Here is a 19,139-nt window from a genome sequence, read left to right on the forward strand (position 1 = left end):
AGAAAAGGACATGTGTCATAGATTCATGAATTTCCACAAGCTAACCATCCATGTAACCAACACCAAGGTCAAAGAACAGAACACGATAGCACCCCAGAAGACTGCCGCCTTATAACTTTCTAGTTTTCCTCCATACCCCAATCCCCAACTGCCAAGTATATTCAGTGGTATGGCTTCTAGAAGCATAGATTAGTTTTCTTTAGTTTTTGTGTTTACATAAGTGAACTCACACAATATGTATTTTTTGTGACTGGTTTGTTTTACTTAACATTGTTTATAAGATTTATTCTTATAGTGGCACACAGATATTTTTTATTCCTATTTTTTGTATAGCTCTCCATTGTGTGAATATACCACAATTTATCAATTCTATTCTTGATGAGCATTTAGATAATTTCCAGTTTGGGGCTATTTACAAAACTATACTGCTATAAATAACCAGTATATATCTTTTGGTGCAAATATGTACATGTTTCTATTGGGTGCATTCCTATGAATTGAATTACTGAGTCATTTGCATATTATTATCTTTAGCAAATGATCTGTGAACTTTTTTGCACTGTATCATATATACCAAAATTATCTATTTAAGCAGAACACTGGCTCTGGAATGAGACAGCTTGGGTTAAATTCATTTATTTGTTATATGACGAGCCTGTTAACCTCTCCCTGTCTTAGGAATGCTGGCAATCATAACATCCATTCGTGCATACTAGCGCTGCATATTAGATCTATAAAGGTTAGTTACCGTTGCTTTTGTTGCTGATAACCCAGTTTGCCTCATATTAAAAGTTGGTGTGAGTATTCACTTTAGTGAGTGGTTCTTGGCAAAGAATTTTATTTCTGGGAATTTAAACTACAGAAATAGAGACTCAGACAAAGCTTGATATGCAAGAATGCTCATACTAGCATTATTTATAAAAGCAAAATAAATGGGGCGAGGGGAGGAAAGAGATTAAATCTCAAAATATGATACAATACTAAGCAGACATTACAAATAATGTATCAGAAAAAAATACATAGTGACATTAAGTAAATGTTTATGACATCATAAAAACAAAAAAGCCAGCATTCAAAATACTATTACAATCTTACTTTAAAAAAATAAAAGCTAGAAGAAAATACATAAAATGTTTATAGTGATGCAAACTAAACTCTCTATTTCAAAGCTATGCAAATTAGAAACATGCAAGTGTATGGGGCAAATGCTTCGTATATCATAATTGTAATGATTTGCATGAATTTATTCTTCTTCCCAGTGCAATTACCAGTGATTGGCTTATAGCTCTTTGAACTATTAACTAAGTAAATATCTTTGGTAATGGAATAAAAAACGAACTCATGTTATGCCCTTAAAAACTACCAGACTGAGATGATAGTTAATCTGATGGATTTTTACATTTAAAATAAAATGAGGTTCTCCTCATTTGGTACATGTCACATATCACTGTGGGACAAGCTTGAGAAACTTAGCAGCATTTGGGACTATAAGTTCATAATTCAAATTGGCCCCAATAAGTCTCTAAAGTGATCAATAGTCATGTAAATGAAATGAGTGGTCTTGCCTGTGTGCAAAACTGTCTGAATGGAAGTAGAAAGTGAAAGTGAAGTCGCTCAGTCGTGTCGGACTCTTTGCGACCCCAGGGACTGTAGCCTTCCAGGATCCTCAGTCCATGGGATTTTCCAGGCAAGAATAGTGGAGTGGGTTGCCATTTCCTTCTCCAGGGGATCTTCCCGACCCAGGGATGGAACCCGGGCCTCCCACATTGTAGGCAGACACTTTACTGTCTGACCTACCAGGGAAGATCGAATGGAAGCAGAGGAAGACTCAAAAGAAGAAATGGATACAGTATAATATCACAGTTAAAATGTAAACACAATTCCAAAATGTCAGTGGCACCATTCCACTATGCCTTTGCACCTTTTAAGTTGGGCTTCCCTAGTGGCTTAAACTGTAAAGAATCCTCCTGCAGTGCAGGAGACCTGGGTTCGATCCCTGGTTGGACAGATCCCCTGGAGGAGGAAATGCAACCCACTCCAGTATTCTTGCCTGGGAAATCCCATGAACAAAGGTGCCTGATGGGCTACAGTCCATGGGGTCGCAAAAGAGTCAGACACAATTTAGCGACTAAACAACAAACACTTAATTTACCACCCAAGGGTAACAATTCCAAAGTCAGTGTTTTAAAAATCTTCACTGGAACAGGGCCATAAAGTACATGTCTGTGAACTGGTTGTTTCCAGGTGGCAATGATATAAAGAGCTTGAACCAAAACATAAATCAATTCACTACTTTCTTAGGGAAAGTCTTTGTAATTGAAAGTAAAGACTCAGCATCTGGACTCATCAGATGTGCTTACAGACGTACTTGTTTTACATTCTGATACAAGCTCTTTATCTTCCTGCAAACTTGCAAGTTTTAGTGGAGATCAAACTCTTACTAGCACTATCTTCCGTCTTACCACAACGATGCTTAGAAGCATCCAAAGTCTTTATGTGCTACTGAGTCATGAGCCAAAATCTAGCTTATGACCAACGAGACCAACATGAATTGATCCCTGCCGATCTCTCCAGATTCGAACCACACTGTCCTCTTCCTGTGCCTTGCTTCTCCACCTCAGGTCCAACACTTCCCTTGCCTAGACCTCAGACCCTTCTTCCATTTTGTCACATGACTAATTCTTTCTCATCATTTTTATCTCAGCTCAAATGTTACATTCCCCATGAAGGACTCTCCTAAACACTCACCTGAGCTAGACCTTGTGGGTTGTCTACTCTCTGTTTTATTTTTTCCACAGTACATAGTACTCTCTAAAACTATCTATCTGTATGTTTAATTATTTATTGTCAGTCTCCTTCCAACCCTTATCAGGAATATAACTTAGTTTGCCTCACTCTCCACTGTATCCTCAGCTCCTAGAAAAATGCTTGGTTGCCACAGATAAATACTTCAGTAAATCAGGAAGTATGAGTCCATGAAGGGATGTTTTGTTTTCTTAGAACCCATATCATCATATGTTAAGCACTGGGAGCCATAAACCAGTTTGCAAAGGCAGAACTTGGGCTTTTACATGCGTGCGTGCCTGCTAAGTCACTTCATCTTGTTTGACTCTTTGCAACACTACGGACTGTAGACTGCCAGACTCTTCTGTCCATGGGATTCTCCAGGCAAGAATACCAGAGTGGGTTGCACGCTCTCCTCCAGGGGATCTTCCCGACCCAGGGATTGAACTCACATCTCATATCTCCTGCATTGGCAGGTGAGTTCTTTACCACTAGTGCCTCCTGAGAAGTCCTGCACTTTCATATAGCCCTTGTTAAATAAATATTCTGAGCTATTCTATTAATCTCTGTAGGGTTAAACAGCATGCTTTAATAGTGCTTTTTCTGCAACTATATGAATATTATATTATATTATGTCATTATTTTTTATTTAAAAATAAGTATAAATGGAAAAAATCGAAGTGTTTTACCCATTAAAGATGAAACAAAGATCAAAAACTATACAAGAGATCACTAGCCAAAATGGTCAATGGACTTAAACCAGATGATTGCATAGGAAAATGAAAGAAAAGCAAAAATGTTTTAATGTTTATGAAATGTAGACAATTAAGTGTAAACAACGGTGAAATGAATGCTTTTACAATGTTTTATCTCCTCCTAGAACTGTTTTCATTTAGCTAGTTTAATATTCTATATTTTGTCAATAATACATAAAAATGGAAAACTACCTACACCTGGGTTTTTATCTTATTAATGAATCTCAGGACCCTGTCTTCCATTATGGTACTTATTATAACAGGTTCCTCATCTTGTTTTCCCTGCCTAAGTTCATCTCTGAACACTTGAGAGGTACAGAAACAATTAAAAGGAACTGGACAATGAAAGAAAGTCGTGGTTACACAACATAGCTTTCTAAAAGGTATGTATGCTGTCTGTAAGTTACAAAATTAAAACTGTCAATATATATAGTATTACCCAGGAGAAATTTGACCCAATCAAGTTTGAAGTTGATAACTGCTATTAATAAAAACCAGTTTGCATACAAATATTTAAAACTCTGAAGTACAGTCATACCTTCTTCAATAGGCTCATATTTCTGAATGATCTCAGAAGCAATACTTTCACTGAAGTCAAGCGTATACTGCTCTCGCATCAAAAACTGGACCAGGTTCTTTTCTAAAAGAATTTTCCGGTTTTCAGAATACGTGTTGAAAATCTCAATAATTTCTTCTCTGTATGTAATAATTCGATAAATTGTTCTAAATTCTTCTATGGTGATTCTTCCTTGTTGCAGCCTGTCATTATCCTACTAAAAAAATTTACTGGTGGGCTCACATTTCAAATGTAAAAAATACACAAAACAAAAATGTTAGAGTAGTTGTGTAACATATATACCAACTTATCCTGAAAAGAAGTTACATTGGATTCTTATTGTAGATAAATATATAAAACTGCATGAAATGATGCCAGAGCTTGGGAATGACGAGTGGATAATTACCACTTAAAACCTGGTGGCCTGATTCTCTTTTACTACTTCTGCTTTGCAAATAGATTGGATTGCACATATATGTGTTAATATACGATATTTGTTTTTCTCTTTCTGACTTACTTTGTATGACAGTCTCTAGGTCCAGCCACATCTCTACAAATGACGCAATTCCATTCCTTTTTAATGTATAAAATAGATAACTAATGAGAACACATACCCATTTGAATGCAGAGTTCCAAAGAACAGCAAGGAGAGATAAGAAAGCCTTTCTCAGTTATCAATACAAAGAAATAGAGGAAAACAATAGAATGCGAAGGACTAGAGATCTCTTCAAGAAAATTATAGATACTACCAAGGGAACATTTCAAGCAAAGATAGGTACAATAAAGGACAGAAAGGCTACGGACCTAACAGAAGCAGAAGATATTAAGAAAAGGTGGCAAGAATACACAGAAGAACTGTACAAAAAAGATCTTCATGACTCAGATGATCATGATGATATGATCACTCGCCTAGAGCCAGACATCCTGGAGTGTGAAGTCGAGTGGGCCTCAGGAAGCATTACTACGAACAAAGCTAGTGGAGGTGATGGAATTCCAGTTGAGCTATTTCAAATCCTAAAAGATAATACTGTGAAAGTGCTGCACTCAATATGACAGCAAATTTGGAAAATTCAGCAGTGGCCACAGGACTGGAAAAGATCAGTTTTCATCCAATCCCAAAGAAAGGCAATGCTAAAGAATGATCAAACTACCGCACAATTGCACTCATTTCACACGCTAGCAAAGTAATACTCAAAACTCTCCAAGCCAGGCTTCAACAGTACGTGAACCGTGAACTTCCAAATGTTCTAGATGAATTTAGAAAAGGCAGAGGAACTGGAGATCAAATTGCCAACATCCAATGGATCACAGAAAAAGCAAGAGAGTTCCAGAAAAACATCTAATTCTGCTTTATTGACTATGCCAAAGTGTTTGACTGTGTGGATCACAACAAACTGTGGAAAATACTTAAAGAGATGGGAATACCAGACCACCTTACCTGTCTCTTGAGAAATCTGTATGCAGGTCAGGAAGCAACAGTTAACACTGGACATGGAACAACAGACTGGTTCCAAATAGGGAAAGGAGTACGTCAAGGCTGTATATTGTCACCCTGCTTATTTAACTTCTATGCAGTGTACATCATGAGAAACGCTAGGCTGGAGAAGCACAAGCTGGAATCAAGATTGCCAGGAGAAATATCAATAACCTCAGATATGCAGATGACACCACCCTTATGGCAGAAAGTGAAGAAGAGCTAAAGAGCCTCTTGATGAAAGTGAAAGAGGAGAGTGAAAAAGTTGGCTTAAAAATCAACATTCAGGAAGCTAAGATCATGGCCTCTGGTCCCAACACTTTATGGCAAATAGATGGAGAAACAGTGAAAACAATGACAGACTATTTTTTTGGGCTCCAAAATCACTGCAGATGGTGACTGCAACCATGAAACTAAGACACTTGATCCTTGGAAGAAAAGTTATGACCAACCTAAACCTAAATATTAAAAAGCAGAGACATTACTTTATCAACCTAGTCAAGGCTCTGGTTTTTCCAGTGGTCATGTATGGATGTAAGAGTTGGACTATAAAGAAAGCTGAGTGCCGAAGAATTGATGCTTTTGAACTGTGGTGTTGGAGGAGGCTCTTGAGAGTCCCTTGGACTGCAAGGAGATCCAACCAGTCCATCCTAAAGGAAATCAGTCCTGAATATTCATTGGAAGGACTGATGTTGAAGCTGAAACTCCAATACTTTGGTCACCTGATGCGAAGAGCTGACTCATTGGAAAGGACCCTGATGCTGGGAAAGATTGAAGGCAGGAGAAGGGGACGACAGAGGATGAGATGGTTGGATGGCATCACCGACTCAATGGACATGAGTTTGAGTAAACTCCGGGAGTTGGTGATGGACAGGGAGGCCTGGCGTGCTGCAATGCATGGGGCCGCAGAGAGTCAGACACGACTGAGCGGCTGTGCTGACTGAGAACATACTGTATAGCGCAGGAACTCTGTTCCGTGCTCTGTGATGAACCTACAGGGAGAAGGAAATCTGAAAGGGGGATATATGTGTACTTATCGCTCATTCCCTTTGCTGTAGAGTAGAAACTAATGCACTATTTTAAAGCAACCATACCTCAATACAAATTTAAAAAACCAAAAAAAACCTGGTGGCCTGGGCTGCCCAGTTTAAGTAAAGAAGCAAACCCTGTTCCTCAGGAGATTTGCAGCCCATAAGCAGCTCTCTGCCCAGAAAGATTTGCCCAACTTCAGGCTGAGGTATTAATGCTAGAGATTCTTCAAGACTGAGGGCATCCCTGAACCACCTGGATTGGCCTCAAACCTCATCCTCACTGTGGTGATGACATACACCATCCCGTGAGGTACTTATGTGTGCTCAGTCACGTCCGACTCTTTTGCAACCTCATAGACTATCACTCACCAGGTTCCTCTATCCATGGGATTTTTAAAGTAAAAATACTGGAGTGGGTTGCCTTTTCCTTCTGCAGGGGATCTTCCAACCCAGGAATCGAACTGGGGTCTCTTACTCTGCAGGCAGATATTTTACCAGCTGAGCTACCAGGGAAACCTATCATTGGAGATGGGAAGTTATAATTTTGGTAAAGAAGGAAAAGGAAAGCACAAAGCATAAGTAATAAGGAGAAGAAAGATGAGGCCTGGGGAACACAGTGTCAGCAAAAGAAAAGGGGGAAGAAGAAAAGCGGTAAGCAAGGAAGGTTCAAATCTGAGTACTGAGCCTCTTAACAGCAGCCTCAATATTAATATAGGGTATCAATGTATCAATATCTTCCCTGTAGGATAAAACTGAAGATCAAAAGCTTTATATGTCAATTGTCACCAGTCCCAGGACTTGAACTAACTCCAAAGAAGGAAAGAAAAACAATACACTATTGCCCATACTCAAAGTAAGAAATGGAATATTTCCTGCCATATCAATAAACAAAGGATATCATCAGTGATTGCAACCCTCCAATGTGAGCTGGCGGGGGGCTTCCCAGATAGCTCAGTTGGTAAAGAATCACCTGTAATGCAGGAAACCCCGGTTCAATTCCTGGGTCAGGAAGATCCACTGGAGAAGGGATAGGCTACCCACTCCAGTATTCTTGGGCTTCCCTGGTGGCTCAGCTGGTAAAAAATCCTCCTGCAATGCGGGAGAACTGGGTTTGATCCCTGGGTTGAGAAGAGCCCCTGGAGAAGGGAAAGGCTACCCATTCCAGTATTCTGGCCTGGAGAATCTCACGGACTGTAAAGTCCATGGGGTCGCAAAAAGTCGGGCAGGACTGAACGACTTTCACTTTCACTTTCTTTCAATGTGAGCTGGTGAGCCCTGAGGGAACTCAGGAAGGAAAGAACACCTGCCATCAGACTGCAGCCACTTCCCATGTTGAACCCTGAGGAGGATATGAAAACACAGACTAATGACCCCAGATAGCTGAGGTGCATATCAAAGGAATGATTTCAGTGAGCCTAGACTCTTACACCTTTCTATACTTAGAAAAGCACTAAACTACTGATATCTGGGCTCAGATGGTAAAGTGTCTGCTGCAATGCAGGAGACCCAGGTTCGATCCCTGGGTTGGGAAGATCTCCTAGAGAAGGAAATGGCAACCCACTCCAGTATTCTTGCCTGGAGAGTCCCACGGATGGAGGAGACTGGTAGGCTACAGACCATGGGGTCGCAAAGAGTTGGACACGACTGAGCGACTTCACTGTCACTGATATCTGGTTTTCTTTTATTTACAATGATCTTTTGACATTCAGACTACCTACCTTTTGTAAAATTTCTATGTAACCTGGGTCCCCCTTGCCTCCTCAGAGCAATTCTCCCAGGATTACTTTAGATGCTACCTCCCAGGGTCAAAATCCTAAAACTTCCCATCAAACAGAACATAACTCTCAACTTTTAGGTTGCAGGTATTGGTTCAGTTGACAAGAGTATATTTGCAGAAATAAATTAATGTCAAATACAAGTCTGATGTCTCTAACTCTCAGTGTTTCTCAGTGTTTCTCCTCTGTTTTCAAGACAAAATCCAAACTATTGGCCTCCAAGGCCCTCAAAGACATGGTTTTTGCACCCCACCCACCACCACCACCTCTTCCATGCACTTCACACTGTACTGTGCTCTGAATCAGTTACAATATAAATACCAAGCCACCTCTTGCTATTGTAAAGGCTGTTTCTTCTGTCTGGAATATTGTTTTCTTTTTTATTTAAGTTGGTTGGGAAGAGCCTCTGGAGTAGGAAATGGCAACCCACTGAAGTATTCTTGCCTGGAAAATTCCATGGACAGAGAAGCCCAATGTACTGCAGTCCATGGGGTCACAAAGAGTCAGACATGACCAAGTGACTGTGCATGAGCATGAATTTCTACTAATCTTCAAAAAAACGTCCTTCTCTCGAAGTCTTCCCTATGTCTCTCTGTGTCTTCTCCTCAGGTCATGTCAGAGAGCCCTACCTAGGATTCCTAGAAGATTCTATACCTGCTTCTCTACTGGGGTTTATTATACCAGAATAAAACCTTTACACATCCCTTCTAGAATTGTCTCAGATGCAAAGTCTGTCACTTGTTTCCCATATCCTTAGTACATATAGGACTTCCCTGTTGGCTCAGATGGTAAATAGTTTCCCTGTAATGAAGGAGACCTGGGTTCAATCCCAGGGTCAGGAAGATCCCCTGAAGGAAGAAATGGCAACCCACTCTAGTATTCTTGTCTGGAGAGTTCCATGGACAGAGGAGCTTGGCGGGCTACAGTCCATGGGATCACAAAGAAGTGAACGTGACTGAGTGACTAACAGTATGTATAAGAGTGTTTGACTGAGGCCTTCAGAACTTGATGATTCTGATGAAATATGTTCATTTAATTGGAAAAAGGAACTAAATATCTCCCTAAAACTAGGGAGATCAGGAAAAGATGTCTTTTAAAATATATTACAGGAAATATGCAAAATCTCAGGGCCCACTGCAGGGAATACTACAGCTTTTCAAAATGTTACATATTAATCATTTACAGTTTACAACATAAAAAAAAAAAAGAGTAATGAAATCATCTTTCTCTAGTTTATAAAAACATAAAAGTTCATTAAGTGGTTATTCTTTGCAAGGCATTACAAAAAGAACTTTCCCAAACAATTTATGTATAATTTTAAAATATATCTTTCGGGGACTTCCATGGCAGACTAGTGGCTAAGACACCATGCTTCTAATGCAGGAAGCCAGGGTTTGAGCCCTAGTAAGAGAACTAAACCCACCCCTCATGCAGTACAGCCAATAATAACTAAATAAATAAATAAAAATGAAATGTTTGAATAATTTTTTTAATTTAAGAAAGAAATAAAATATATATTTTACCTTAAACCTATGACCCCAATGAAAGTAGATACTTTATTCTTTTTTTATCCCCAAAGCCTATTACTGGAAGATGGAAATGGGAACCCTCTCCAGTATTCTAGTCTGGGAAATTCCATGGACAGGGGAACCTGGCAGGCTATGGTCCAAGGGGCCACATGGGGGTGCAAAGAGTCAGACATAACTGAGCAACTGAGCACACCCTAAATTAGGAGCCTAGTGATCATACGTTTAAATGAATGATTGAATCCAGGAGGATAAAAGAACATATTAAAATAATTCTATTGTTACTCATTCTGATAGTACACTTTAGAAAACAGAATTAAGGTCTTTCACATTGTTACCATTTCCACTGCTCAGTTTGCTAGTAAAAAGATGAAAGGTTACTTAATAAACGATATTATAAGAAAGCTGATCTATCTGATGAGAAAGCTGAGCTATCAAAGCCAGAACTTCTAACATAAAATGTAGCATTTTAAAATTCTATCTGAAATTACCCTAAAAACAATGTATTCAAAATATAGTCTAGGAAATCTTATGACTTGCAACTTTTTCCTCAAACTCTGACATACTTTTCTTCCAAGGAAGAAAACTTATGCTCCTTGGAAGAAAAGTTATGACCAACATAGACAGCTTATTAAAAAGCAGAGACATTACTTTGCCAACAAAGGTCTGTCTAATCAAAGCCATGGTTTTTCCTGTAGTCATGTGTGGATGTGAGAGTTGGACTATAAAGAGAGCTGAACACCAAAGAATTGATGCTTTTGAACTGTGGTATTGGAGACTCGGAGAGTCCCTTGAACTGCAAGGAGATCCAACCAGTCCGTCCTAAAGGAAATCAACCCTGAATATTCATTGGAAGGACTGATGCTGAAGCTGGAACTCCAATATTTTGGCCACCTGATGTGAAGAACTGACTCATCTGAAAAGACCCTGATGCTGGGAAAGACTGAAGGTGGGAGGAGAAGGGGACAACAGAGGATGGGATGGTTGGATTGGATCACTGACTCAATGGACATGGGTTTGAGTAAGCTCCAGGAGTTGATGATGGACAGCGAGCCTGGTGTGCTGCAGTCCATGGGGTCTTAAGAGTTGGACATGACTGAGTGACTGAACTGAACGGATATACTAGTTTAAACTAGCAAGCAACTTGTTCTTTCCCCTTTTCTTATTCTCTGTTTCCTTCTGTCCCTAATGCATGCATGCATGTTATGCATGCTAAGTCACTTCAGTCTTCTCTGACTCTTTGCAAGCCCATTCACTGTAGCCTGCCAGGCCTCTCTGTCCATGGGATTCTCCAGGCAAGAATACTGGAGTGGGATGCCACGCCCTCCTCCAGGGGATCTTCAGGGATGGAAGCTGCGTCTCTTAGGTCTCCAGCACTGGCAGGCAGGTTTTTTACCACTAGCACCACCTGGGAAGCCCTAATGCAGATACAGTGATCAGAGGTACCTAAGACTTAGTCTTTCCTGAAGGCCTTTGTGCATATCTCAGAGTCTAGCCTGAAGAAGTGAGCTTGGGCACACAAGCTGCTGTGCAGAGGACACACTCCTTGTCCAGAGGTCACACCTTTTGTCCAGAGGACACACTGGCTCCAATAGCCAGTGGGGCTTGTGTTTCTGGGTTCAGCAGAACCGTGGCAAATATAGAGAAACATAAGTTCTTGCACTTGAAAAGGATACTATTTCATATTCAGCCAACAGTGAAGACTGTAATCTAAGACTAGCTATGTGTATTGAAATGACAGGCGATATTTCCTAAAATCAGCCTGAGCTGTGTTACGCTATGCTTAGTCTATCAGTTGTGTCAGACTCTTTGTGACCCCGTGAACTGTAGCCCCCCAGGCTAATCTGTCCATGGGGAGTCTCCAGGCAAGAATACTGGAGTGGGTTGCCATACCCTCCTCCAGGGGATCTTTCCTGCTATAAATTAAAAATAATGATTAAAAATAATTTTTTTAATTTAATAAAGGGATTTTTTAAAAACTTAGAGAACTACTGCTCAAGTCAAGACTCAGTAATTAATTTTGGAAAAAAGAAGTTTAGAATATTTTGCCAGGGTCATGAAGTTATACATGCTTTACTCAAATTTTATAATAAATTTTCACCCTGTCAGAAAGTAAATTCAAGTCAGAATTTATGTCAACTATTAACACTTAGGAAATCAATAAATATAATGTAATTTTCTCTATTTTTTTGAACAATCTTGATGTAGCTTCAACTGAAATTTACTTGGTGCCTACTTTATGCCGCGCCTGATACTAAGTACATTCACAAATGATAACATTTAATATTTAGAACCATCCTGCAAAATAAATATATTAGTAGCCCCATTCTGCAGATTAAAACATTTGCTCAGAGATTTCTGACTTGTCAATCAAGTACTGCACAATTAGGTTCTAACAGACTGAAGAATCTCTACACCCAATAAGCTTGCTAACGACAACAGCGCTGAGACACTGAGAGCCTTTGTGTTTCTGTGGACACCAAAAAAAAAAAAAAAAGATTCACTGTGATTCATTTTATTTGCTCTGGCTAATAGGTGTATCATTGCCGAGTGGAGAGATCAGCAACATAAGTTAAAGCAAAAGAGTTGGGTGTTTAAGCTTAATCTTGAGCTATCTAGAAAATTCAGTTAACCAATATACTTTTCCTAGGCATACTACTTAATCAACATTTTAATCCATATACAGCAATTTCACCTAAGGCAACAAAGTATTTTCTATTAGGAGAATTATTTAAATAGAAGTTAATGGTTTACCATAATCATCACCCTTGTTTATACATAATTGATGCTTCTAAAGTATCTGAGGTCATTTTAAAGGGGTTTTTGAAGTATTCTAAGGAATCTCTGCTCCTCTAATTTTTATAATTAACACTGTTACCATAGCTACTTTAAAAAAGTTTTGCTAAACAAAATAGACCTTCAGCCTGGCTATGTCCAAATAATCATAAATTCCAATTAATGAGCTATTTATTTAATTGTTATACCTGTTGAACACTCTACATAATGCTTTTCGATACAGCTTGCATTTTACTCAAGTGCATTTCAAAGACCTATCTCTATCTTGCAGCTAATTCAAAGCAACTTGAAAATCACTAAGATTTACTGTATTTCACATTAAATACAGATTCAACATATTACTACCTCTATATTGTGTTGAATGTGAATTTTATTAAACCAGAGAGCACATAACTGTTTCTCCCTTTGGGCAATACCACTGGGGGGAAATTCTATGTGTAACGGCCTTTCAGAGAAATTTGTGTTTTTCAGGTGTGGTATTAGAAATTAATCAAAATTCTCATCGCTTATGGCAGCACAAGCTCCTTGGACCCATAGAAGCAACTCTGAATTCTTTGTCTTTTACAGCAATCTCCGGAGAAGTTCAGTTTTTCTTTTCTGAACCTCCTTTTTTGGTTAGTAAACCCGAGGACTAAATCTGACCGAGAGAAATGCTTGCTCCTGTGTTTCTGCTTATTTTCTGAGCAGAGTCACCAATCGCCTTTCTTCAGGACTAGCTCTTCAAGGATATTTACATGATGAAGAGATAGTACTACATTCCAGAGGAAAAAACAGGTTTGTTTACTGTCCAGGATAATAACGTTAATAACGACACCCTCCGGGGCAAAGATCAGACAGGCTTATTGCCGGTAATAAAAGCTCTGGGTTTCTTAAGCTGGAGGTCCCTCTAGGTAATACATCCACTGTATGGGCACATGTCACCAGGTCCTCTTCACATCACTTTGGGAACAGGGCTGGGAGAAATGGCAGCAAAATGGTGATACCCTGGCAACTGCTATTTTGGGAGTACCAAGCTGTCTTTTTCCTCTAAACTGGAACCTGCCTCTGCAAGCATTCCTGGAACTCTACCAGGCTCCCTGGTTAGCCCACATGTGAAGTAACACCAGGGGCTTCCCTGGTGGCTCAGTCGGTAAACAATCTGCCTGCAATGCAGAAGACCTGGGTTTGATCCCTGGGTCAGGAAGATCCCCTGGAGAAGGACATGGCTACCCACTCCAGAATTCTTGCCTGGAGAATCCCGCGGACAGAGGAGACTGGAGGATTACAGTCGATGGGGTTGCAAAGAGTTGGACAAGACTGAGCGACTAAAACTTTCACTTTTAAAGTAATACAGGCTTCCCAGTTTAAGTTGGTTGGTAACAATTTCACCATAGATTGTATTATCTGGCTGCCCAGTTCCAAGAAACAAAATCATACTCAGGATGTCTACCTTCCTAACTATCTGGGTTGGCCAGTCTAGTACTCTTGCCTGATTCACCAAGAAATTTACCATCTTCTAGTAAAAAAACTCAGCTCTAACATGCAGCTTCTTCTTTTTTTCATGATCTTTCCATTCATCCTCTAGTGACAGAACTGAGCCAGGTTCCCTTCCTACTAATTCTTCTTTAAACAAAGGGAAGTGAAAGTCACTCAGTCATGTCCAACTCTTTGCGACCCCATGGACTATACAGTCCATGGAATTCTCCAGGCCAGAATACTGGAGTTGGTAGCCTTTCCCTTCTCCAGAGGAGCTTACAGTATAATTCCTTGAAAATGAGTAAAATATGATTTTTCTCAAGATTGCCCACGCCTTCTATAAATCACTAACATCCAATCCAGTTACCATTTCACCATTTATATGATTTGATCTAATCAGATGACAAATCCTAATCTGATGTGAACATCTGTGTATTCTCAGCAGATTGTTCTAAGCAGACAACCTGGTATTATTTCAAATTTTATCAACAACTCATTTTCCCTCTTACCTAAATTCTTTCCATTTTGCTTATAAATATATCTAGCATAATTAATTGTTTTAATTTCTAAAAGACTAATCTTTCATATGTATTTTCTGCAGAAAACATACAAGTAGCTAACCACATTTCCCTATATTGGATTAAGTCCTTCCTAGGGTGGGATATGCAGGGGACGGATATTATCTCACCTTAAAAATATATTTCACATGTATAGTATTGCACCGTATATCTAATTTTTCAAGTAATTTCAGAGCTTTTTCTAGGGTAATTTTTCCACCTTTGAAGTCATCTCGAACCATCAACAAAAACCATGTAGGAGACACACCAAAAAAACACGTTAAGGAAACTCTCACAGAAAGTCATTAAGTACTTAAAATGACTAAAGAATATTTTGTCTCTCTTCAATTCAGTGTTTTTCTTTTTCTTTTCAGAGGACAGTCTATCTCATGCTTAAGTAAGAAAATAATTTTATGGTAAATAATATTTAAAACAAATTTAAGTAGGTACTATTCAGTGCTAAAGGTATGAAAAGCCATAATAAAATAAGAATTGTAGGAAAAGAATAAAAATTAACATTTGAGAAATCCAGTTATTACTCGGGAAATATAGTCTATTTTCTGAAGACATGAACATCAAGATCTTTCTATCACTTGATCTCTCTCAGTGTTAGTTTCCTCATCTGAAAAGTGGTCAAATTAATACTTCAGTAAGGGAGGGGCATTAAATGAGCTCATAGTATATCATTCAACATAGTTTCTGTTACTGAGAGTTCAATAAATAGTAACCATGTCTGATACAATTATTACCATTATATTAACCAAATGTCCAGCTACTCGCATGCTTCCAAAAGCAACATTTTAAGGACCATCAGAAAGAGTTGTTTGTTTTTTTTTTTTTAAATGCCATGGTGAGTGTCTAATTAGTATGAAGGAGAAAACAAAAATAATCAAGCTTGCTTTATCTACAGAGAAACAGCAAAATTTAGGATACTTCAAATTGAAAAAATAAGATTTGACAGTCTATAAAATCATGAAAAGTATCAGTAAAAATTGTTCAACAATACACTCATTTTCAGATTGTTAGAACTAATGGGAAGCCCTTCAATTTAATGGCTGTGACTTAAAACGGCAAAGCTCATGTTATAAGAAAAAGATACAGGAAGCTAGGGAAATTAATATAAAAAAAAAAACCTCAGGATGGATAAAGAAGGAAGCAGTTTACACTTAAATGAGAGAAACAAGCTCAAGGAGTCTTCAAAAGGGATAAATCAAGAGAAAGGAAAGAGAAACAGAAAGGACTTCTGAGTGGATATTTGTTCTCCATATTTTCATGACCTGAAGTTTTGTTTCTCCTCACTTAGAAGCTTCTCCCCATTATGAGTTGTCACAGGTTCCAAATATAATTAACTCTGCCCCTTGGCAAGAAAGGGATTCCTTGAAATTCATCCGCTGTTGCCACTGCCCCTTTTCTAGAAAGAAAGCAGAAAACACAGTGGTTTGTTGCCTTTGTTCTTTGCAGTTAGCGCAACACTTAAATCCCCCAGAGACTGTATGGAGGTTTGTGGTCTCTGCACTTCACTGCCCTTAAAATTTTTCTGGCTTCTTGCTCATGTTCTGACCATTTCCAAATCCACAATGTTTATAAGAGAGGCAACCCTTGCCGTCTGGCATTTTCCCATGAACAGTCATCGTCTCTCATTTTATTTTTACTCTTTTGTTTAAACCCCTAAAACCTTTCAGGATAACATGCTTCCACTGGGTTGGGGACAGTTATTCTGAGGGCCTGATTACAAATCCCTGCCATTGTGGTCCCCAAAGGGTCAAAGAGCTTCCAAATACTCCCTAGAAACTCTGGGTTGCTTCTCTTAGATCTATAACCACCTATGCGATAAACACAGAGACACACCACTTTATGAAGAAGGCTGTTCTGGAGGCTAAGTTCTTAAAAAATCTTCAAAATTCGTATAGCTGGTTGGCTGGGCACCACGCTGTCAGGTGACTGTCATGTTTTCCTTTGGGTCCAAACGCCCACTGTGATCTCATCAAAAGTTCCATACTTCACAGAGCAAGCTCCTTTATGACTTCACCAGGAGACTCAGAGCTGGCCAGACAACCTGTTTTTGGCACAGTCAGACATGGTAATCTTAGGCTTGAATGTTTAACACCTTGATGGGAAAGGTGCCCCATGGAATGTTCTCTCATCCTCTGAACACTGTCTATTCCAGAAGCTCTGCTTCTGCCGCAACCAAACATGTCACGTAGCACTCTGAGTAGGAAAGAGAAAGAAAAAGTAATTCGCAGACTACTGATACAGGCTCCTCCAGGGGAATTTGTAAATGCCTTTGATGATCTCTGTCTGCTTATCCGTGATGAAAAACTCATGCACCATCAAGGGGAGTGTGCGGGCCACCAACACTGCCAAAAATATTCTGTCCCACTCAGCATTGATGGGAATGCTGTCCTCCTGTCTCACCACAATGTCGTGGGCGACTACAGGTTTTTCGACTACCAGAGCAAACTTTCTTTCAAATTTGACCTGCTTCAAAACCAGTTAAAGGACATCCAGAGTCATGGAATCATTCGGAATGAGACGGAGTACCTGAGGACTGTAGTTCTGTGTGCCTTGAAGCTGTATGTGAACGACCACTACCCAAAGGGCAACTGCAACGTGCTGAGAAAAACGGTGAAAAGTAAGGAGTTCTTGATCGCCTGTATTGAAGACCACAGCTATGAAACAGCAGACTACTGGAATGGCCTTTGGAAATCAAAATGGATTTTCCAAGTCAATCCATTCCTAACCCAGGTAACAGGGAGAATTTTTGTGCAAGCTCACTACTTCAGGTGTGTCAACCTACATGTCGAAATCTCCAAGGACCTGAAAGAAAGCTTGGAGGTGGTGAACCAAGCTCAACTGGCTTTAAGTTTCGCAAGGCTTGTGGAAGAGCAAGAGAATAAATTTCAAACTTCACTGTTAGAAGAACTACAGGAGTTATCGAATGAAGCTCTGAGAAGAATTCTACGAAGAGATCTTCCAGTGACCCGTACTCATATTGACTGGCAGAGGATACTCTCTGACTTGAATCTGGTGATGTATCCTAAATTAGGGTATGTCATTTATTCAAGAAGTGTGCTATGCAACTGGATAATATAAAGGATTGCTCCTGGTAACTGTCTTGATCTGATTCAGTTGTGTTTCTGGGGGGCAGGGGTGGGGGTGGGGGGAGGCGCTGAGGTTATTCTCCTAAAGTTGAGAAGCCACTAGATATGTCCATCACTTGGCAGATGTAAATTTTGGGGCGATTTTTGGTTTTCCTTTTTTTGGGGGGGCACATCACACAGTTTGTAGGAACCTGGTTCCCCAGCCTAGGACTGAACCCGAGCCTTCATCAGTTGAAAGCAGAGTCCTGACCACTGGACCGCCAAGGAATTCCAGATGCAAGTTTTAAATTAGGGACAAGTCTTCCAAATCATTTTATTCAAGGAATATTTACCAGTAACTCAAGGAAAGGGTGATGGTAATTTGTTTCACAGTAGTGGCAATCATAAAGCCAGAAACATTTATTAGAATCTAAAATGACTTTGTAGAACGTGGCACCCCAAAGGATTAATATAGGTGACCAGGGATAAGGCTGTGTGAGTGTGTGTAGGAATGACTTTTGACTTTCTTTGTAACTGGAGAAGGCAAGCAAACAAGAATCATTCTGCAAATGATAATTCACCTAACTCAACTCACCAACAAGGGGGTAGATTTCAATCAGTGCCATTAGGGTTGGATGGTCCATGAAACCAACAAATATCAAAAATCTAGCTCATATGAAGGACTACTGGACCCATGGCCACTCCCCCTCACTCACACCCCAACCCCTCACAAGAATCCAGAATTACTCTAATCTCCAGGCTTTTCTTCAAATAATCAAGTAGAAAAGCTTGACTTCCAAGCTTATATAGTCTAGCTCTTGTGAAGTCATTTATATGAGAATTTCATGCTGAACCCTGTGCTAGATGATTTACAACAAAATTTTTGTCATTAGGTTGCTACTAGTGGTAATCCCATTTAATATGAGAAGAATCTAAAAATTGAGTCACTTAATTGATCCAGGCACATAGTAAGTGATGAGTGTTACTGACCCCTAGCACTCTTAACCTCTAGAGCAGGGTCCCCAATCTCCAGGATCTAATGTCTGATGATCTGAGGTGAAGCTGATGTAATAATAATAGAAATAAAGTGCATAATAAATGTAATGTGCTCGAATCATCCTGAAACCACCTCCCATCCCTGGTCTGTGAAAAAACTCTTCAATGAAACTGATCCCTGGTGCCAAAAAGGTTGGACTCCGCTGCTCTAAAGCATTGCAGCTCTCCGTGGAAGCCCGTTTCATTAAAAGTTGTGAACTCCACTCTGCAATGACTCAGGTAAGCATTCCACCCAAAGGATACCACTCCCAAGGGAACTAGAACTGATGGGTCGCTGTTTTCTAGCCAAGCAGT

The 19,139-nt window shown here is 39.6% G+C and overlaps 2 protein-coding genes across 2 annotated transcripts in view; one reads left to right on the forward strand and one right to left on the reverse strand.

Annotated features, from left to right (window-relative positions):
* Positions 1 to 16,682, reverse strand: part of PLCZ1 (phospholipase C zeta 1) — a 45,280-nt gene extending 28,598 nt beyond the window's left edge. The window contains exons 1-4 of the mRNA XM_043881856.1: positions 16,558 to 16,682; positions 15,965 to 16,120; positions 14,841 to 14,964; positions 4,078 to 4,309 (exon numbers count right to left, since the gene is read on the reverse strand). Of these exons, the coding sequence (XP_043737791.1) occupies positions 4,078 to 4,309; positions 14,841 to 14,964; positions 15,965 to 15,975 (367 nt within the window). The 5' untranslated portion in view covers positions 15,976 to 16,120; positions 16,558 to 16,682. The remainder of the gene's footprint in view (positions 1 to 4,077; positions 4,310 to 14,840; positions 14,965 to 15,964; positions 16,121 to 16,557) is intronic.
* A 54-nt stretch (positions 16,683 to 16,736) lies between these two features.
* Positions 16,737 to 17,821, forward strand: CAPZA3 (capping actin protein of muscle Z-line subunit alpha 3). Its single transcript, XM_043881972.1, has one exon. The coding sequence runs from the start codon at positions 16,903 to 16,905 to the stop codon at positions 17,800 to 17,802; it is 900 nt and encodes a 299-aa protein (XP_043737907.1). The 5' UTR covers positions 16,737 to 16,902; the 3' UTR covers positions 17,803 to 17,821.
* The last annotated feature ends 1,318 nt before the right edge of the window (positions 17,822 to 19,139 follow it).

The sequence above is a fragment of the Cervus elaphus genome, chromosome 22 (genome assembly GCF_910594005.1).
Source record: "Cervus elaphus chromosome 22, mCerEla1.1, whole genome shotgun sequence".
Taxonomy (NCBI): Eukaryota; Metazoa; Chordata; class Mammalia; order Artiodactyla; family Cervidae; genus Cervus; species Cervus elaphus.